The sequence below is a fragment of the Patagioenas fasciata genome, chromosome 16, assembly GCF_037038585.1.
Source record: "Patagioenas fasciata isolate bPatFas1 chromosome 16, bPatFas1.hap1, whole genome shotgun sequence".
Classification (NCBI taxonomy): domain Eukaryota; kingdom Metazoa; phylum Chordata; class Aves; order Columbiformes; family Columbidae; genus Patagioenas; species Patagioenas fasciata.
The window spans coordinates 3281467-3303831 of record NC_092535.1 but is presented as its reverse complement, the minus strand read 5'-3'; the positions used below and the strand labels follow the sequence as shown (position 1 = coordinate 3303831).

Sequence of the window (22365 nt, the reverse complement as noted above, 5' to 3'; positions counted from 1 at the left end):
ATTGATTTTCTTAACATTACCTAATTTCACTGAAGAAGGTTTAAAATACTTTTCCATGACTCCTCAGAGACTGCACAAAAGGCCTTTAAATCAAGTCAAAACAAGTGGGCACACAGTGATACAACCTGCGTTGGTCTATAGCCTGGCTGTCAAGGGCTGTGCACACAAACCTTAGTACAAGGTTATTGCAGTTATTGCATTCGCCCCATCACACAAAGCTGAAAACTCTCTCAAACTTTTTCTGTCACAAGTTCTATGTGATTTCTGCTCCCCACCACCTCACGTAGCAGCAGATAAGTGTTCCCAGGCTGGATGACGCCGCAGAGCTGCATGGTTGCTGGAGTTCAGCCCACGGAGAAGCAGCCTGAGAGCTTGATAAGTCATTTAGACTATTCAGAAAGAAAGAAGTCCAGCCTGTTGCCTTCACCCACCCCTGCCTTATCCACAGACACCAAAGTGCCAGCCTCGCGTGGACTCAAAACAAGAGAGCGTTTGCTGCCAGCTCTCCTCTGCTGAGCTTCCTGGGCTTTGATGCAGTAAAGAAAGAAACTGCGCGGGGTTGGGAGCACTTTCCTTTTTAGTGAGTGGCTTCGTCACTTTCAAAAGCCACCTCAGCCAGCTTAAAACTTTCATCTGTAGAATATGGCTTGAATTCAGCAAAACCCTTCAGATCCCAGCTGGGCAGAGAGAGAAAACCCTTTCACAAACTGCTGAGGAGTTGTGTGCAGTGAGGCAGAGGAACGAGGATGCTCCAGGACAGGAGGGGAGGTCTGGGGTCCGAACCCACAGCACAGCTCATGCTCAGGACTCCCAGCACTTACAGAACTGCTCCACCAGCCCTCAGCGTCAGTCTACAAGTCTTTTACTTAGTGTAAAGAGGAAAAGAGCTGAAATTCTCTTCTAGAAAGTGCTTTACCTTAGTATTTCAGACCAAGTCGCAGATGTTTCATGCTGTTTCCAAGATGAGTATTCGTGCATAATGATTTTTTTTAAATCTGCTTGTATTTACATGCTGAGCTTATAAGCTCATAGTTCAAGCCACCAAATTAAAAATACATAATTCCTACAGCTCTTACACAGGTTTAAAGCATCGCATTTATCAGAGCAGTATCTCTGCACATTGAAGACACAACTGCTTGAAGCTGTGAACAAGGAGATGCAGGGACAGCAGGGAGCAGACCAAGAGCAATACATCCCACTTCTCGCCCTTCATCCCTTTAAGAAGTCTCCTGTCCTGGGATGACAGACCCTGTCCAACTCTCCACGTCAGAGTTCCAAGTGAAATGCCTCCCATACCCTCATCAGCAAGACTCCGCTCAGAGGAGTTATAGTTTTCCTTTCTGCAAGAGCAGAGAAAAGCTTCAGTTTGCCAAAGTATTTATATTGCATTTCCCAGGAAAACGGCAGTTTTCAAAATAATTTACAGTCATTAAAATTCCCCATTAAGTTTTGCCATTAGCAGTAGCAGGAACATTCTCCTCTCCACTGTGGTGAAAATTCCGCTTACTTCTGTATTAAAACCAGTTTGGTTAATGAACCATTTTATTCCATCCTGTTTACTCATAAGAGAGCTCCCTCACCAGCAGATCCCTCACATCAGGGAGTTTTTCATTACACATTTAACACTACAAGAGCCCACGCGTCATGGGCCACCTTTTAGCTGTCACAATCCAGGACAGGTGACATCCATCTTCTGGGCTTGAATGGCAGATTGCTCTGTACTCACTGCATCCCTCACACCTACATGTGAGTAAACAGGGAGAAAGTCTCCTACTGCTCTCTGCCAGCCATTGCTACCTCTGTGCAATGAAGGACAAAAGACTGCAAGATTAAGTTACCTAAAAACCCCACACTTTGAACACTAAGACAAGAGGAAAGCCAAGCTCAAGCTTTGCATCATCTCCCATCGATTCCACAGTCTAATATTTTGACTTAAAAATTTACAGTAACAACAAAATGCTTTAGCAGCTAAACCCACCTTAGCAAGTTCATTAAAGTAATTAATGCTTAAGTGGCTGCTTACACTGCTCTGCTGACAGCACTAATTACAGGTTGCAGAGGTGGATCGCGGTGACAGCGCAGGGAACCAGGAGCTGGTTTGAGGCTCGTGCACAGTTCTGGGACGTCGCGAGTCCCACGGAACCGCTGGGGCTGGATCCACCACTCCACTACTTGTCCCTGCTACTGAACCCAAAATTCAATACTTCCAGCACTGAGCACAACCGAGCAACTTTGGCACCTTCTGGTGAAAGAATATGTATTTTTCTGCTGACCAACATCCAGCAGAAGAGACCCGTAGCATCATACTCAACACCCTTTTTGAAAGCAAGTCCTTCAAGAATGGGAGCAGGGCTGGCCTGGGTGACAGGGCGGGAATCAAAGTATTCTGGTTGCTGGTGACACCACAGACCATTTCACCCCTTGTGAAATGAAATGGGAGGGTTCACTCTCACCAAACCAGGGGCACAAGCTTCCTCACACATGCAATCCTGTCCTCCAAACACGGGCAGAGATCCACATGCTCAGTGCAACTTGTGCCAAGAGCACTGACACGTGTTTTGGGAGATGCAGAAGATCTGATCCTCATTACTAGATCTGTGATCAGTTAGAAGAACCCCCAACTCTTTCTTGTTCTACCTTTGTCTGGAAAAAACGGTCTTAAAAAAAAATCATTTATTTCTAAGCAGCTGTTTGCAACAAATGCTTCTGAGATATTTCCCACATTTCACAGACTGAAGCAAATTCCACTTCAAGCCTCCACCACCACCCCAGTTAGTGCTACAACAGAGAAATCCTGTTTGTTTCTGTACATCTCATTGTAAAGAATAACTCCCAGAGAAACAAGCCCACCAAAGCAGGAGGTCTGGATCTCACCCGAGCAGCTGCAACCAGTACAGTTGTATAATGGAAGCCTGACCTACAAACCTTGAACCAAATTCTAGCTGTATTCCCTTTGAAAAGGTAGCGTGTGAAGGTTTTGTGCTTTTCCTGCCAGCTCTTACACCTGTAACCTCTGCCTTGGCTCCATGCCCCAACAGGACCATTACCTTTGCTCCATCTGGCACACCCTTGGCACACCTGGGAAGATGGGGATTGCCAGCAAAAAGCAAGTTAAAATAGGTCCTGGTTGCATAAGTGTAACCTGTGCAACTTACTACCGGGGACAGAGCGTGTTGTGCTGGCCCAGATCTCCAGGCATCACCGCGCACTTTTGGCTGAAGGACACAAGAAGGAGCAACACCCTCTTCCACCCAACAGAGCACGAGGAACACCAAAACAAGGGACAGTTTCCCAACAAGCACGTACCCCTCGTAGATCAAATGGCCACACACAGTGCTCTGGGGACAGAACAACTGTGGGGGCTAAAAGGAGCACGGTGACAATCAGGCTCGGTAAGAGGCACAGATAGTTTTTGGACAGACCACATTAACCTCTTCACTGCTGAGGCCTTGTTCCCCAGCAGGGCTGCTCCTCAGGAGGGTTGTTTCTCTACGCAGACCCAATAAACCAAATTGCTTTGAGGCATTTCATGCCTGTTATGCGCAACGGCATCAAAGAGATTAAAAAGAACATATGCACCAGGGATTTGTAGTAAATAAAAACCCACAAAAGCAGAGATGAAGGCTCCGCACACGCAGGCGAGGTTCAGGCGAGGCCATCCCCGCTGCAGGCAGAGAGGGACAAGTCACGGCAGCTGGGATCTGCAGAGTCACCGTGGGAAGGGGACAAGACATCAGGCAAAGCCATCTCCTCCACCCAGCACCAGTCACGAGAGCCCTGGTCAGATGGAATTCAGGTAGACCCGAGTCCCAGAGCAGCTTGGAAAGATGTGCAAACCCTCCCTTGTAAAAATCCAGGAGAACTAGAAAGAGGTTCTTCAAGGAACTGTGGGCGGAGCGTGAGCTCTCATAAAGATGTCCTTTCACTGTCGGCAGTTTTGGGACCCTTTGCAACCATCTGGTCCCTCCTTCCTCTACCCCAGAATATTTAAACAAAGAGGTTTTTCAAGGTAGCGGACTAAATTTGCATGACAACGTTTCCCCAGCTTCTTGGCTGGCAATCCCTTCCTTTCTGCTATTTCCAAAGGAGAAGTTTGCTGTTGATGAAGCGCAGCCCCCAGGACCGAGCCAGCAGCGAGAGAGGGGCCAGGCTATGCTGACCCACAGATGGGTCCCATTTGGCCACACGTCTGGATCAGCTCCCATGTGTCCATGTCACAGGTCACCACATCTCTCCTCACAAAAAGCACTTCCCTTCCACAAGAAAAATAGCTCGATAAAAACTGTTGACCCCTGCTCGACGTATCACAGGAGAAAAACCTGCCTGTCCAGGCAGCCGGTTCCAGCGTCTTAAAGACAATAGGAGCACAGCGAGATGTATATGTTAGGCATCACATGCAACTGCAGCAGAGAATAACTCACTGAAAACCTGATTTACTTTATGACCATAGAGGCTGCTTTGCAAAACCCGTGTGGTTTCGGAGGAAGCCGGGGCTGTGCTGAGTCACGGGAAGCGCAGCCCCGCGGCGAGGCAGGAACACCGACATTTCCCCAACTGTTCTTATCTTGTCTCACAGTAACTTGAGGCTCGTTTTCAAAACTGGGGCCTCCTCAGAGCAAACAAAGAAGCCATCACATTCACCCAACGCTGCTGCGTCCGGGAAACCGCTGTAAATCACGTGCACGGGCTGGGTTTACATGCAGAAGCGACACAGAACACGCATCTGCAATGGTTTTATGGCACACCAGCATGGACAATGGTTTTGTGCTCCTAAAAACAGGTGATTTACATTCCAGGGTGTAACAGATTTTAACCCTGAGCTATTTCTTCTTCTCTGCTCTATTATACATCACCATTACCGAGAGAGCAAAACTCACAAAAATCAGATTTCCTGAAGGTAGAGTACAAGACAATGATGTTTTCTACAGCAAACCAGTTCAACAGAGGCTCAGTAAAACATGATTGATAATTATTGTTTTCTTTTTTGACAGCTACAAGCAATTGTCTTCTCTTTAAATCTAGTGCATCTGCCAATTTAGAACTAATCTGTCCAAAAATGAAACAAAACATCTGGGAAAAAGACTCCCAGTGAATATTGGCTAAGATTTACAAAGTTATACACCAGACCGTCACCGGCTACAGTATCAGACAACTCAACAGTAATTAGGGTAGAGCAGAGATGGCCTTGTGGAAAAAGGCATCAGGCAAATGGAAAATGGATACAAATAGCTAAATCAGTTTAGGTTTCCCCTAACAGGGGCAGATCAAAAGAAAACTAACCCGATTAGGAGGGAGAGAGACACTGATCCAGATTCATCGAGCAAAGCAGAACAGCTCTGAAGTGAAATTTATGGATGCTTTCCTTAGCAAGGTCGCACAAAACAGACAGCATGTACCAGCAGATCTGGCCCAGATTTATGGGCTAAGGGTAGACCCTTTTAAATAAGGACAGCTTCCCTCCCCCCAGCTTACTTTCCCAGTTAAGCACCTATCAAAAAAGATTAAAAATAAGCCATATAAAAAAGCCCCCCAACATTTAATTAAATAGAGTAAGTGATGCTCATAGCCTGTTGCCATTCTCCTTGCACCAGGCAGCTCGTCCTGATTTCGGGTAGGTTGAAGTCCCATTGCCAGACCAAGGCTCTGGGCTCAGCCCATCTCAGCCAGCGGGAAGGAGGGTGCGGGAAGGATCTGATTCAAGCATTGGCTGTGCCCGTGTGCAGGTCCCCGAGCATCCCTCTCTGGGGATCCACGCTGGTGTGGTTACATGGTCCCTGATACAGGCCAGCATTCGGACCAAGGCAGGGCACGCTGGCGCTCACAGTGCTGAATCTTGTGGGAACACGATGCAAGGAATCCCCAGGGGTGCCGTGCCTGCCTTCCGAAGAGAAGCCTGATACAGACCCCAGCTCCTGGAACCTGCACCAACCAGGACACCTGGGAGCCATCACATCCTCCAGCAAATCCTCTCCTGCCTGAGTTTAGCTCGCTGTTCCGCGCAGCTGCCACCGTCACTTACAAGGGGCTGATTTTAGTTAAACCCAGCCACTCAGTGACTTGCTGGGTGCCCGGGCTCCTTGTTAACCCCTACCTGAACACCCCCTGCCAGCTATGGGGCTTCTCATTAACACTGAGGCTCCCCATTGATGCACAGCAAGCTGGTGCAATCACCTACACAGTGAGATGCATGCAGGCTGGCAGGGTAAAAAGCCCCACAGAGCCTCTCGCACACCTGCTCTTCCCAAACCCCACGGGAACGACTCATCCCCAGGGCCGATGACAGCTCTGACAGTCTCAGGGGAGGCTGCCCTGGCCGTGTCCCCACCAGATCCTGGCAGTCCCACTGCTTTCCAGAGCTGTGCGCGTCCCCAGGGATGCACAAGCACAGGTACTCATTTTCTTTCCAAAGCAAATACCCCTCAAGCCCATTACACTCACATTAAATACCTAAGTTTGCAAGTCAGCATTCAATGTGATCACTCTGTACATTGCACATTGTGCCCAACCTAACGAGGTTTTTGATACTCCAGGAGGCTGTCCCGAAGTCAGGGCAGGCTGCACCGCTCCTCCTGCATCCTGCTCTGGCAAGGAGACCTCCAGCCTTCCTTTAGCGGTCATGTCCACCAACAAACCCTCTCCAGTCACAGCCCTATCACCCTGCCCACCTTTGCTAACAGTCCTTGGAGCCAGAACAACGAAACAAAGCGCTCCTGTGCACAGGTGAGACCTTCCCACGGCAGCAGGAGCAGGCAGAAGCGGAGAGCGCTCCCAACCCCGTGCATGGAGTGTCTCCTGGTTCTCCTGTTTTGGAGCATCCCCCACCGCTGTGGGACGGTGGCCTCCCACGCTGCAGGATTCTGCCACAGCTGCAGAGAATTCAAACCTCCCAACAAGAGCCAAGGGATGTCCACAGCAAGACAGCCAGTGCCCAAAGTCCTCCTGTATTTTAGTGAGAGATAATAAACGTAGCCGAGGCTTTGCGTGAGCCTGGCCAAAACACCATCTTCATGCACAGGTCAGATCACTATCTGATACCAACTGAGGAGCTGATATGGAGTTGGATGTTATTAGGATCTAAGATAGAAACTTCTTTAGGATTGGGCAAAACTGCAACACAACTTTGCCCACTGCAGCGTGAATAAATATCTTTTTCTTGCCCCCCAACCCTGTTGCCTGCAGGTGACAAAGCTATTACTTGAATCTCCCAGTTAAAAAGCAACCAGCGCTGGTGTCTCAACCCCTCAAATCAGCACGCTGGGTTTTGAATCCCTCTCCAACACCCCAGCAGCAGCATCTCAGGAGCTCCACACACGATGCTCCACCGCAGAGCTCTTCCCAGAGGGCAGAGCAGAGATGGGACAGCTGGAGAACGAGCTGCCACGGCAATAAGCAGCGCTTTGCAAGGAGGAGTTTTAAATAGACGAGAGCAGCTCAGTGGGTGGGTAAACAGGATCCCCCGTTTCTTTCCTGTTCCGCGGCTGGAAAACCCACAGCCCCTTCCTGCGGGAGGGGACAGAGGAGGGCGTGGAGCCCACAGCACTGGGGTTGGTTTCCAGAACGGAGCAATGGAAGCCACAGGGAATCACCCGTCCCCACAGCAACCAGGCGAGATGTTTCCAGTGCTGCTGGGAGCTCCTCGTGCCCATCAGGTCCATCCCCAAGGGGGAAAATGTGCCACGTTAGTGTAGTTTAATAGCATGGGGCAGGAGTGCGCAGCCGTGTGGTCTCAACACCAGAATCCAATAGAAAGGAGCTGAGTGTTTCCCGTACAGGTTCTGTATTCTTAAGGAGAAAAAAAATGCATTAGGTGACCAAAACAAATTGACTTCAGCAGAAGTTTAAAATATCCAAATATCTTTAGAAAATTTGTGCCAAAATCCTCGAGGATTCATAAGAAGCCCCCAGTGAATGGCAGCTGAACGTGTTCCCAGCAGAGCTTGCTCCAGGAAGGCTGAATGAGCAATGTTTTTCTGGAAGCCTTTAAACCTGAGAGACTAAGACAAGGATCAAGCAAAGCCAGATGGCCAGACCTCCGTCTCGTCACCCTCGCGCTGCTCCAGGCACGCTCCTTCCACATCTACCTGCAGTTCAAGCTGTCAATCCCACGTCATAGGAAGAAATCAGGCAGCAAATATTGCCCTTCAGCTGGAAGCCAAGTCTTTGAATGTAGGTGAAGCAACAAATAGACCCCTGGACAAATCAACGCTGCAATATTCCTGCTATTTAACACATGGGAAATCTCAAGAGCACTGAGTGACACAATGAATGATGACCCAAATCTTGAATCCACACTTTAGATTCGATGCTGACCAATACTCAAATGACAGTTTTCCTTGCTCTGAAGAGTGATAAAAAAATTGCCACAGAGGAGAATAATTCAGGTCTGGGGGCAGATCAGCTATGGAAGAATAAATTTACTATGAAAGCACACAAGGCTTAGATGCCCTTTAAGATGAAATTTTAAACCCATTGGCCTTGCTAATCAAAGCAAAATGGACTTCCAGCATCTCTCCACGACCCACTGTTACCTACCAACCCAGATATGTTGTGGTTTGGCACAGCGTTCAGCAGCAGATTGGAAGTTGACTGGTTACAGCCTAGACTGGAGCTTCATATCGCATTCAGGACTTGCATCATTGTTTTGACAGCATCAGCTTTAGGAGGAAAGAAAACCCTGTGATCAACTGCCTGACAGCCAGGAAAATGTCACTGCAGATCTGCGGGGACCGTCCTCCTTCGCTGGAGCTGTGGCTCTTGCTAACGCTTGCTATTTCAGGCTACCAAACCCAAATTTTAATTAAAAGAAGAGTCCCATTTAAGTTCCTGAGGAGCCCTGCTCTGGCCTTGCTAATTAAAGTCAAACTGATAGGATCTGAAATGAAAAAATAAACCAGGTCTGAAAAGTTCGAGAGTCACAGAAAGAGTCGGAGCTCCTAACTAGGTTGAAACTCGCTCTCTGCAGGAGCACCACGTATCATCCAGCCCCACTTAGGTCCTGGTCTCTGTAGAGCTGACGGACTCTCCAGAGGGTTATCCCAACTCCTCAGTTCAGATCTCACCTGTCTCCACTGACAACACCTGAAAATTGAACCCAGCATTGGTGGAGAGATGCAGAAAGTGCACCACGCCATTAACACAAGTGAAACGGCTGCACGCTTTCATTGGAGAATATTCTGCTGGTAAAGTTTTGCTTTTATTGAAATAATTTTTTTTCTTACATAGAGGATCCTTCAAATTGAGTAATTTGAAAGGCTTTGTTTGAATAGACCAAGCCATCATGTTCAAGCTTCATCATTTCAACCAAAACCATGCGAGTACCAGTACTTGGTCTCCAACCTTTGCTGCTCTGAATCAGACCAGAGTGGAAATACTTTGAAGGTGCCAGAATCTCCCCCACCCACACTAAATGTGGATGTTTCCAGACAGAAGTGGGTGTAACACAGGACAAAAATACAAGCTGTGTGCAGATAACGCTTCTCTACTGCGGAAACCATCAGCTGCCAACCGGGCTAATACAGGGCTGGTGCAACCACTGAGAACAGTGTGGGAGTGACTTCCAGGTTAATTCCTGGGCTGACAAGAGAGATTGTACTACTTAAGAAAAAAGTGTTTGGTTGGTTGGTTTTGTTTGGTGGGGGTTTGTTTTGTTTGTTTTGTTGTCGGTTTGGGGTTTCTTCACTAATACGATCTCTCTCGTCAGCCCAGGTAAACGCACACAAATCAGAATGAGACTTTGGAAGTGTCCCATTGCCATCCAGAGCTTGGTGCTCTTATACTCACAACCGGGATCAATCCTCTGGGCCACCCCAAAAACAAAGCCAAGCAGAGCAGACGAGACCGCCAGGAAAAAAGCAACTGAGATCCAGCTTGAAATCCTTGGCCAAAGTGACAGATGCTGCAAACTGTTATAAAACGTATACAGAGCACAAGAAACACAACCGAGAACCTAAAGCCAGTTTCCTACAGGAGTAAAATTCACAGCCCCTCTACCCCACGCTATCTAGGGAATCTGGAGGCCAAATTCAGCAATAAGCAGTTGCAAATTGCAGGGACATCAGTGGAAACCGCATCCGCTTGCTCGTAGCTGCACATGGGCTCTTGTTCCCTGGATGACAAGGAGTGCCGGGTGCTTGATTGCATCTTGGCTCTTGATTACAAACACATCAGCAGACAGAATTAAACAGTTCGCTTCCTGGCCTATTTAGCATCCTTTGGGTGACAGGTTAGAGGGTAGGAAAGGCTTAGGAGACATTTTTAACAACAAGATTTTTTTTGTTGCTGTTAATTTTATTATCTGTCAAGCCATTTGCAGCGGGTGATAAGGTTTCCCAAAGATCTGGCCAGGCTCCAGAGGAAAAAACAAGCAGTGAAAGTGTATGTAAAAGCAGCTCCGCACTAGGTTACAAGGCACCGCCTGAACCAGCTGCCATAGCAACTGCTATTACAGAAAGAATCAGAGCATTCTTCACGGAAGCAGGAAAACTCACAGTCAACAAGCACAAGGATGGGATGCAAAGCAAAATGAAAGGGGATAAATACAAGCAAGTGGGAAAAATATCCAGAACTGAATGAGAAGCAGGGCCGCTTGCACAGGTATCTGCTCTCATGTTGCAGAGATGCCTATAAATACATCAAGACACCTAACGCCAACCTCATTAGCAAGCATTTTAGATACAGTTGATCCTGCCTTGGGGCACAAGGTGGATTACATGACCTCCCAAGGCCCTCTCAACCTCCATTTTCCATGATTCTAGGAGGAAGAAATCTACACCAGCTGAGCTGGGCTGGCCTAGATCCAGACAGGCAGGAATTTAAATCTGGTAAAAAAAATAGATTTAATCCACTTTTCAAGTTCTCCTTGACTAGAAGAAGGGGCAGAAAGCAGAGCCTGAAGCCACAGTTTACAGTCGAGTTCTTCATGTCCAAAAGCTACATTCAAGTGCTGCATTTTCAACAGCATCAGGGTAAAGCAGCCATGTGAGGTTCAGCCTTGAAAGGAGGCTTCACTCCCAACGATATTCATTTCCTCATCAATACTTATTTGCAAAGAAGTGTGGGCTTGGGGGCTGGATTTTTTTTGTATGGGGGTGTTTTTTTGTTTGTTGGGTTTTTTTGCTGTGGTTTGTTTTGGTTTTTCCTGAATACACTTGGAAACACGGTGATGCAGCAAAACTCAGGGTAATACCGAGTTCTCGGGAGCGACCAGGCTAACATCTTGCGTCCTTTCGGCAGGATGGGATTAGATGTCACAACACAGCACCACGGTGAGGCAGAGCCTTGGCTATCGGAGGTCACGGCCCGGGGGGGCAGAGAGACAACGCTTCACTCCAGTTTGCTGCTCCTTATTACACAGAAGATACCAGAGGTCCCCGACTAAGCTTTGTCGTACGCATGAGCATCCCCAGGCACCTGGTTGAACTAAGGTCCCATCGATAATCTGCCTTTGGCTGACAAAAGTCCTGACGTTCCCAGCGAAGGCAGCAATTGCGTCCTGAGCTCTCCCCGCTGGGTTTTGGCCGGGCAGGGTTTGCCGAGCAGATGGTGACCTGACGTCTCCTACCTGCTGCACCTCGCGCACGCAGCCCTGAGTTTCGGCCTTTACTCCCCATTGCACAGATTGCTTTTCAAAAGCGAACACTCCTTACTCACGGTTCCACTAAGAAGCAATCATTGCTGATACTAATAAAAGAAAAAAAAATGCCCAGTTTGCATTTAGGGGTATGTGCAACCAAGGAAACACCGGGTTTGAGTTTCCCCTCCAAAACACACTGCAGCCAAAATTTAGAAGCAGATGAAGTGATTTAAGCCACTTCTAACAAGAAACAAAATCTGAGATTGGCAACAGTCATTGGCCAATCCCTGTTTGATTTAAAACACCTTGAATCCGAACAAACCATCCTTACTAGAGAGACAAGTAGTTTGAATCCAACGTTTGGCAATTATCTTCTAAGACTACCACAAAATATATAAGAAACATTTTCAGTGGCATCAGAAGTGGTGGAAGCTGGTATAAAAGCCAGAAACCAAAATGATGTAAAACCAACCCGTTTCCATCACACACGCCGAGAACACGCATGCTGCCAAGTGCAAGTGGAACGATAAGTCCATGGAGATGGAGCTGAGCAGCCGAGCCCGCAAGAGGTTGAGGGGGGAGTATTTAAATTTTGATCAAAAGAATTCCAGCCAATATCCCTGCATCACCATTTTCTAGCACAAAAGCATTCGTGTGCGTGCTTTCAGTTCTGGTTTTAGTCAAGAAGAGCAACCGCTGCCTGCATGGAGTGCAGGAGGAAGACTGCTCGTGCTATGGGCCTTGCTGTGAAACAACAGACTCAAAAGATGCAGAATTTCTGGTCTGTAGGGGTGGAAAGAGCGTTTCCCAACTCTGCTCTCATATCATGGAACAGCAAGTAGTGATGCTCAGTGCAGACAGCAACCCCGAGAACATGCACCCAAAGCCTTGTGAAAGAGATGAAGGAGCGACTTGACCCACTGAAACCAAAACTGTTTTACAACAGCCAGGGTAACGTTTTTAAAAGAGATGTTCTGAAGTTAAGGAAATCTCTCATTTTGACATTAAAAAAAGTATTTCTGATTATACTTTTTTTGTTTAAAGAAAGGGTTTGAAACAAAACGTTTAAGCTGAATCCCGATTTGGGGGAGAAAGGCCTCACTCCGGTAAAAACCCAAGTCAGACTTTCAGCATTAACATCCAAACAGAAAAATAGGCATTTCGAGCTCTTATGGAAATAATTTTCTCACTTGATTGAAATTGCAGGAAGGGGAAAAAAAAAAAAAAAAGGTTATTTACTTGTTATGACAACAGAGAAAGCTCATATTCAATATTGCTCATGGTCCCAGATGCCATCTAGTTAGCTGCCATATGCAAGCCACCCCGCATAGGCATTGCATCCAGATTGCATGAAAAAGCCAAGTTAAATGTGGCCAAATATGTGAATCTGCTTTTGGAAGACGTACCAAGCACCATTAACAAAATTAACAAAATCCATCATTGCCAAGAGCTCCCACATGCAGCTTCCCAAAGACGATGGGTTTCATTTCCACACCCGTGGAGTTCAAAACTCAAGAAATGCCTTTGTTATTGAACAGAGACTTCATTTCTGACTTGAGTCATTCCCCGAATACACACTCAGACTGCTGGTGATAAAAGGGATTTTTTCAGAGCCCTTCAAAGGGCACCAAACCCAGGAGAGAAATCTCAGACAGATAAATGCACTTGCTCATAGACTTGCACACAGGAACCCCATGTAAAAAGCTTCAGGAGACTAATAACGTGGGTGGAAAATTAAGGCACCTCATAAAAGGTTTTTAGTAACAAGGGAACAGATCACATCAACTTGGAAAGGTTAAAGAAAGCAATTTATAGACACTAATTAGGGCCTCTTTTAAAAGTGCCTTTGCAAATGACAAGGTTGGGTTTATTCCAGAAAGGTGCAAAGGGAGGACCGTGGGAGCAGCCTGGGACGGCTCCTGGAGGAGTTCACCACACTCATCGTTCCTCGACATCTACAGATTTAAGGGTCGGCATGAAGGGAAACGCAAGGGATGTATTTATACGAACAAATCGTGCAATACATAAACCCTCCCCGTGGAAACCTCCACAGCAGTGCAGGACCCAGCGAGCCCCAAGCCTGCGCCTGCTGCTCCGCTAACGGGAACCGTTTTGCCGGATGCCAAGTCCAAGGTCATCAAACCTGAGTTGCCATTCACTTTCTGGCTCACTCGTCAGAAGGATCTGCATGGTTAAACTTCTGCAGAAACGCTGTTTTATGCAACGCTCTGGCTCTGACAAAGTTCTGCTTGCAGGATGAAGCGCCTGAAGGTGGGAGCTGAAGGACTTTGCGGTGATGCTTCTTGGAGCCGTGGCTGAGGGGGCAGCTCTGATCCAAGAACAGGAGAATCCAGGGCACCTCCAGCCCTGCTGGAAGGTGAATTGGTCCTTCAGGGGCTTTACTTCTCTGTTGGTTCACCAAAGGGAACACAGCTCACCCCCAGCTAACACCAACACCTCCAGCTTCTGTCATTCGAGTGGGAGCTCCCCCTGCAAACGGGACGGCTGTGCAAAGGGACTTCAGGCAGCAAATGCCACGCGTCTGTACAGGCAAACACTTTACCCACCTCTGGGATTGCTGTTTTCGATTTACAGAACACCAGCTCCTCTCCCCGTGCTCTGGGGCTGCTTTTATAGGAGCTCAATGATGTAGAAAGACCTGGACATGACAGCCCTGCAGCAGCCAGGGCTGCTTTCCGAGATGAGGTGCTGCCCTGGGAATGGCAGAACCACGGTTTCAGTCCATCACCTCGCAGGGCGGCCTCGGAGGGCCACAGCCTTCAGCAGCCCTCACAATTTCTTTGCAATTAGCACAGTAGCTTATAAAGCATTGCTTTATTGCGTTATAAAGCAGCTCTCCTTCGCAGCCGTTAGAACATCCCAGAGGCTGTATCCAACACTGCTGCTCTCTATAAGCTCTGTATGGATTGAGCGTCCTCCTGCAATTTGCATTGTCCTCCTGCAACCAGCTCAGACCACCCCTATTGCTGGGCGAGGGTTTGAACATATTTCCACTCAAAGCAGTGACTGTGAGTGATGCCCACAGTGTGCCCTTCCCAGCTCCCCCACGGGGAGAGTAGAGCAGGTCCAGTGTGGCAACTGGGAGGGCTCTGCTCTCACCCCAGAGATCACCCACAAATTGCCTGTAGATATTTCAGCTTTCCAGACCGAAGGTCCTGTCCAGCACGCTGCAGCCCAGCGGAACCGCTGCCCTCGGTCCAGGCTCGCTGCTCATCACTACTTCTCCCCAGCGTGACTGTCCGCTCACATCTGCTCCCAGCATCTTTGCAGTGTGCTCCCTACCCTGGTTCTATCAGCAGAGATCCAAAGGAGCTTTTAATAGCAGCTTGTTTGTTAAACCTGGGATGTTCTGACAGATCTGTTTCAGGAGACACGAGGAATAAACAGGCAGGAGCCACCACCCCTTTGCAGCTCCTGCCCGTACCAGGGCTGATGATCCCTGGAAGCCTTCGCCTTCAGTCCTGCTTCACCATGTGTCGAGATACAGCAATTCTGCAACGTGTCCGGTCACGCATGGACTCATCAGCTGTAAACAAACCTGGATTTCTTAATTGGGAAATAAGTCCTCTTCTCCGAGACTGTCATATTTGCAGAGTCGGAGAGGTCACAGCCTAGGCGGCTCAGCCCAGTGGCCATGTCATCAATGGCAGAAAGAAACAAGGACAAGGGAAGGTGCTGCAGATATCCACAGTCACACAGGAGCCGGGCGAAACGAGTGCTGCTCTTTCAGTTACACCTGGGCAAGGCGTAGGCGAAAGACAGGGAAATCAGCACATCCAGGTCCTCAGGGACCTGGGGCTGCTCCCTGAAGAGCAGGGCAGGGTTTTCCACCCACCAACTCCATCCTACATGGCTTGACCCACCAGCTCCATCAGGAGGTTACACGACGGCACAAGACACCCTCCGGACAAAGAGCCAACTTGCTATTCAGCTGCTCTTTCTGTTCCCCAATTCCATGGCACAGCACCTACTACCATCCCCTCTCCCACTCCAGGAGTGAAAATGTTAAGAAATAAATACAAAAGTACAGAAAAGCACCCGGGAATGGAAACAGCACACCTGCTCAGAGGTGACGCGTGCCAGCTGCGCCCCCGGCTCGCCAACCTTCCCCATGCTGACTTCTCAGCTTCTTAATCATTTATACTGCGCCTCCCCCTCCGCTTCCCACATGGAAACAAAAGATGATTCATATACCAAAATAATCACCTGGGACCTCCAAAACCCCACATATTCCCTCACTTTGGCCTAGGGCACTTGATATGGAATTTTACCAGTTTGGCATCAAGTTTTAACTCTGTCCCCTCCGCCCCTTTATTCTGGTCCCACAGCACTGAGGGGGCAGAGCAGGGACGGAACCTGCCCATAACCCATTTTTCGGACTTAAGTTAATTAAGCACAAAACAAATAAAACTTAAAAACCCAATGCAGCTGAAAAATCCAGCTATTAATACACAGGGGAAGCACCTGTGAGACCAGGAATACTGTCCTTGTCCTCCCTGGCAGATGGAGAGGTTGATGTTCCACCAAGCAGGGAGGTGCCATGCCACCAGAGCCGTGCTTGCAGACACCTCTGTCATCTGTGCATCTCTCACAAAACAAGACATCATTTGTAAGGCAGACAGCGACGGAGCTTTCCTCCTTCCAGAATGCCCAGATCCAAAGGCAGACAGTGCCGAAAGCAAAACTACAAGGTCAGGCCTCTCAATGGCCCCATTGCACCCTCCAGCTCATGCGCTGAGCAGAGGCACCATTGTCACAGAAAGAGGAGGACAATGAAACACTGATGTGTCACTTATAGGTGGGCAGCAGGGTACAAAACCCAAAGCCATACCCCAGCAAGTATCTGCCAGCACAGGCAGAGGCAATTCAGGTCATAAATCTGTTATCTTAGACATAACTTCACAGTGGGGCTCTAGTTGGCTTCACTGCCGGGGATCTCCAAAAAGACTACAACAACTCGGAGTGAGAAACACAGGTTCACTGGAGCAAAGAGCTGGAAGCGACAGTTAAATCTTTAAAGCAAGGAAGATACAGCTTCCAGGGCATTATCACAGGTCTGCTCTCCCAGAGAGAGGCTACAAATGCACACAAAACCTCACACATGCAGCAGGGATTGGCAAACGCTTGTAACACGCTGCCCAGGTGGGCACTGCCCACCAAACTGCTCCATTTCCAAACAGGTGCAAAACACGCACACGAGGACAAGTTGCGGTGCACAAAAGCCCTTCTCAGAAACAGGAATGTGACTTTGGGGAGATTCCTGATGAGACAAGACGAGGTCCTTGCCTGCCACCCACATACCAGGCAAGTATATATTCATCTTGCAAAAGATGCTGGAAACAAGACCAACATTACCCAGCAGAGATGCAATTCAACTGGTCAGGTTTCCTGAGCATCTCCCTTGTCTCTGCCATGCCAAGAGATTGGGAAGATTGCACTGATTTCCTTACCTGACAGAGCAGCAACCCCAAAAGCTGCTCCAGATCTCCCCCAAGACATTTTTTACTGCTCTGCAGAGCAGCTCTGGCTCCCCAGAGCTTGCAGGTTCTCCCCCATGCTGTGCTGAGGCTAATGGGGATTGACTTTTAGACATTTTTTTCCTCCTTTCAGATTTTTAAGCAAAAGCAAAGCACTTTGATCCACTTTAAAATGCTGCAATTAAACCAATTTCTGAACAATGTGGAGTTCTCTTCTATAGGAAGCATTAAGCAAAGCCATGCTTTTCAGTATTTTGAATAGGGAAAAAAACTCATACATTCATGTAGCTTTCAATCCGCCCAAGCAGGGAAGCTGAAGAGATTTACACTGACATGCAAATCTCTGCGACAGACTTCTGTGAAACCACCGAGAGGCACACCCAGAAGGCAGAGAAATGTTTTACACCTTCTGTAAGCAGAGTGTGAAAAGCAAAGATATGCTGCCTCCCTTTCACCAAACCTCAATCAAAACTCCTGCCCTAACTTGGCATTCGTGCGCCCACTCCTGATGTCAATCGAGGTAACGCTGCTGTCACACGGTGCTTTGAGGACCTCATCGCTCTATCAGCAATGGTAACGCTCCAGAGACCTACACCACAGCAAGGGAAGTCCAGTCCATGCCAACCCAGAAGCCTCTGCACACCATAGGGCTACATGGACCTCACGTGGAGCCAGACAAAGAAACTGCCAGATCCAAGTGCCGTACCTTCCTCCAAGTCGTTCCTCAGAGAAGCCTCCAGCAGAGCGACGCTGGCTTCAAAAGACACTTTCTTTCGGTTAACAGCATTTCTCTTCTTCTCGTGCTTCCTCTTCTTGTGCTGCATCTCCTTCTCATACTGCGCCCACTTCTTCAGCTGCTGCGCCCTCCGCTTCTGGGCTGCCCGCAGCCGCTCCAGCGTGGGCACCTTATCCAGCAGCTGCAGCTCCGTCAGGAGGTCCACGTGGGCATCCATCGTTTCTGCCGAGAGAGGGGGGGTGAAGGATGTCCCAGCGCGAAACGATGTCCCACCGCGAAACGATGTCCCACCGCAGGTCCTCTGGATCGCAGCCACCTGCTGCTATAACGGCATCTCGAGATCGAGCTGGGAAGGGCCCATTGCAGTGTCCACTGAGAATACGGTAGAAACCTGCAACGAGGAGGAAAGTGTGAGGAATCAAGTCTCATCATTCCATGAAGACAAGGAACTAAGACTAGCCCTCAGGCAACATCTACCATCTCAAAAGGCAGCTCACTTAATTGCACTTTATTTGCTTGGTTGCCCTCACTGGACTATCCGATTACACTCTTAGCCCACTCCAAACACTGCAGCAAAACCATCTTGATTAAGCAGTAATTTTGGTGTGCAATTCATTCACCTCTATAGTTCAAGGTAGTCTCCTCTCTTATGAGCAGCAGAAAATCTTAATGAGCAAAGATCTTCCATAGTATTCAATATCATTCCTCCAAAAAATCAGTAGAGATTCAAGTACTGAGACACATTCTTCTCTCCTGCTTGCCCCTTCTAGCACAACCATCACCCCTCCCAGAGAAGCTCAACCCACCAGGAGCATCATCTGCACTTTCCTACTTCATCCCTTGGCCCCTTCTCACTCCAGCCCCAGCTGAGGGCAGATGGAGAGCATATGGCTCCCAGGGAGGTATTACTAACACTTAAACCACCTAAGCTACTTAAAGACATGGGGGTTTGTGTTCATTTCTCTCTTCCTTCAGGATTTTCTTCACCACACACCAGCTCATTCTGTTTTTGCTGTACAGGTTCTGCAGGCACAGCAACGAGAGCAGTTAAATCACAGCCCTGAACTCTCGGTGTGACCACGACATCGGAGACCTCCGAACAGCGCTACCTGCGGAGCGATCAACCAGGGAACCCACGGGCAGCCACTCAATCATCTGCTGCACAGGAGGAGGAAACACGTCCCAGATTTAAGGAGCGGTCCAACAGGGAATGGTGCATTTGAAATAAAGCCAATGTCACGAGAAAATTGAACGGGTTCTTTCCAAGCAGAGCACATGAAATGGCAAGGTGAGCGTACCAAGGTAAAATGCAAATAAACACATATGAGATAACTTAGCCAGCTTAGGAGGAAAAAAATCACAAAAAGTTGATGGGAAAAGGAGAGATTAAGCACCTGAGAAAACCCCAACCAGGCAGCAAAGCCATTCCTTGCCCAACTCTCCTGCTCCAAAAGAGAGGAATCAACAGTCTCATAAGCTCCTGTGCAAAAATTATCAGCAGAGAGGGGTAGCTAGACCCAAGTGAGAGATGCAGTGAGGATACTAAAGCTAATCCCACCCAATCAAGCCACGAAAAGCCACTGTTCATCCCTCTTCAGAGGGCAAAGCAGCCTGGTGAGGGAGGCATCGCTCGGCAGAGCTGCAGGGAGATGACCATGGATGCAGCAAATCCACCACATCACAATGGATTTCACAAGGTTGAGACATCCACTCCTTTTAAACATTGCTACAGACCTCCGCAGGGGTTTGACCTTACCTATAAATATCTCCGCAGACTGACAACCCGGTAAACCATTTCCTCTGCGAGATAATTGGTCTGAGAACTGAAAACAAACAAACTCAGCCAGAGCACACAGGCAGGTCCCAAAGCAGCCGCTGTATCCAGCATCAAGGGCCACCAGAAGGCCAAGGGCGGCTTCAGCAGCACCTGCAAAACTCATTTTGAGGGTTCAGAACAGATCTGAACAAAATTTAAAAACAAAATGAAACAAAAAACAACCCTGTTCCATCACATAAGAATTTAAGATTGCCAAAAAAAACACTTTAGTTCTACATAAGAACAAACCTTTCAAAGTTTTTCATAAGAATGATACTACCTAGAAATTCAAACACTTGCCCCAGACAGAAAATATCAACTGGTGACTTCAGCATGGCACAGGAAAGTGAGGGACACGTGTCACAGCTCCTCCATGGCACAAGAGTCCCACACAGCTCTCCCTGACCCCTGCCCACAGACCCCAGAAACCCTGCCAAAAAGAGCTGCATAAATCCAAAACGCTTTTAATTTGGGGGCAGACACATATTTCCAAGCGCAGGCACTTTGCTGGAAAGCTCTTCCCCACCTCTGGTGAACTCTGCTCCGCACAGCCCTGCAGGCATTCCTGGGAAAGTATCTTTTTTGGCGATCTCTGCTCCCGTAACACAGGCTGCAGATCTGAAGCCCCGTTCACAATACCTCGAAGGAGGGGAGATAAGGGCAGGAAATGCCTCTCGGCATACCGCACACGGCACTCCCACCCTGCGCCTTTTCCAGGCCACTTCTGCCATTGTTCGCTGAAAGATGAACAAATATTTTCCAAAACACACCTGAAGTAGAAACGAGGACTTAATTCTGCAGATTTATTAAAGCAAATAAACCGTATTTCAATGTTTCCCTGCTTATCCCCCCAAAAAAGCTGGAAGTTTTCTTGGTGGTATTAGGATTACACCTTGGAAACAGCAATAGGACACTGATTTACAAGTAGAGGAGAAACATGGTTTGCTCTACATGCCTGTGTTTCAGCTTTTCTGTTTGCACCTCGTCCTCCAGCAGCTCCTCTGCTCTCACAACAGCACAAACGCAAGATTTGAGTGGCCTACAGAGGGGAAGGGGATGGAGAGAGGAGACCCACAAACACCAAGAGGCATAGAATGGTTTGGGTTGGAAGGGACCTTCAAAGCTGATCCAGGGGCACCCCTGCCATGAGCAGGGACATCTTCACCAGCTCAGGTTGCTCAGAGCCCCGTCCAGCCTGGCTTCTTCTAGAAGTACCAGACACCAGAATCTCCCAAAACCAACCTCTAAAGGAGCAGAGAGGTCACCCTGAGAAGTCTTCCTGAAGGGGACACAGCTCAACTTCTCCCAGACTTGGGCGCAGGTCCCCTGGTATCCTCCAGAGACCCTGGAGCCTCACAAAGACTTTGGCTCCATCACTCGGGCTACCTGTTTTCCAATAACCTAGCTTCTTCCCTGAACCAAAAAAAATGGCACGTTGGCTTCTCATTGCACAAACTCAGTCTAACTATAGCACAGCTGCAGGCCCCAGCATTTGTTTACCTGCAAAGTGACACATAAGCTGGCTGTGTGGGTGTCTGTGGTTTGCAAGGCATCGCATTTTGGTTTCTGTTTTATTTAAAGAAGAAGGTGTGTGGGGGGGGAAAGTGCTGTTCCTCGTGTTTGACTGAGCTGAGTTTCCATGAGCTCAGCAGATCTGCCCACCCTTGTGCCGAGAGCATCCTGTCAGACACACGCGGCCCCCGGTCCCACGGGGACAACGGGTGACTCTATGTCAGGGTACAAAAGGAAGGCGAGACGCTCGCTATTGTATCCCACTGGTGCCATCGCCGTCCTCTCGGCGCTGAGGCAGAGAGACCTGCTCCAACCGTGTCAAAGATCAGGCCCTACAAAGGGCACGCAAGTGTTGGCAAACGCCATTGTTTTTTTTAAAAAAAGTTTGCATTTCCTGTACATTTGCCTCGCCTTACTGTGAGGTTTGTCTCACTAAGCTCAAAAGGACTATTTCAGGGCACTGTTTACTCACTGGTGATACAAGAGACGACAATTCTGTGAAGTGAGAGTTTACTGAGTCAGTGGTTGCAAAGAGCTACCTACCCCATACCAGCATCCCTGCCTGGAGGGTCCCACATCCCCTATACAAGTGCTGCTTCCGAGTTCACATTTAGAGGTTGGCACTTGCAGCCCACAAAGGAGAAAACCGAGTGTTTATTTTCCTGTCCCAGCACACACTCAGAGCTGCCTCCTTGACCTTCCTACAAAGCATTCAACTTGCAGACATCTTGCCATAACATCGATGAGGTTGGGGCTGGATCCATTAAAACAGCCACTGTGCTGAGTGATGCTGAAGAGCCCCCTCGTCTCCCCGCCAGATGATGAAGCTGGAGCTAAGACCTGCAAATCCTCTGTCACATCTCCCCAAGGCACTACTTAGAGCACAGCATGACACTGAAGCAGAACACAAACACTTGCAAGAGTCCTTCACTTAAGTGGCTTCAACTGACTTCAGTTTTATTCCACTTAAAAAAAAAAAAATACAAACACCACAAAGCATGGAAGAGCAATCCTTGAATGGGACTGCTTGAAATAGAATTCTCTAGTTGCTGAACTAAGTTGTGTATCTTTCAAGTAAAGGTAAAACTCAAAGCCCAGGCATGTGAGCAGCCACTCTGAAGTTGAGAGGACCATTCTCATTACGGGAGGGACCTGCAGGATCGGGCTCCACCGAGTAGGTGAAGTGTCTGAGTTTGCAGCATAAAGTCAAATCAGTGGCATGAAGAGGGAC

General features: G+C 48.4%; 1 protein-coding gene across 1 annotated transcript in view; it reads right to left on the bottom strand.

Annotated features, from left to right (window-relative positions):
- PPP1R16B (protein phosphatase 1 regulatory subunit 16B) overlaps positions 1-18076 on the bottom strand; it is a 42987-nt gene extending 24911 nt beyond the window's left edge. The window contains exon 1 of the mRNA XM_065849622.2: positions 17777-18076. Coding sequence (XP_065705694.1) covers positions 17777-18023 — 247 coding nt within the window. The 5' untranslated portion in view covers positions 18024-18076. The remainder of the gene's footprint in view (positions 1-17776) is intronic.
- Positions 18077-22365: the final 4289 nt, after the last annotated feature.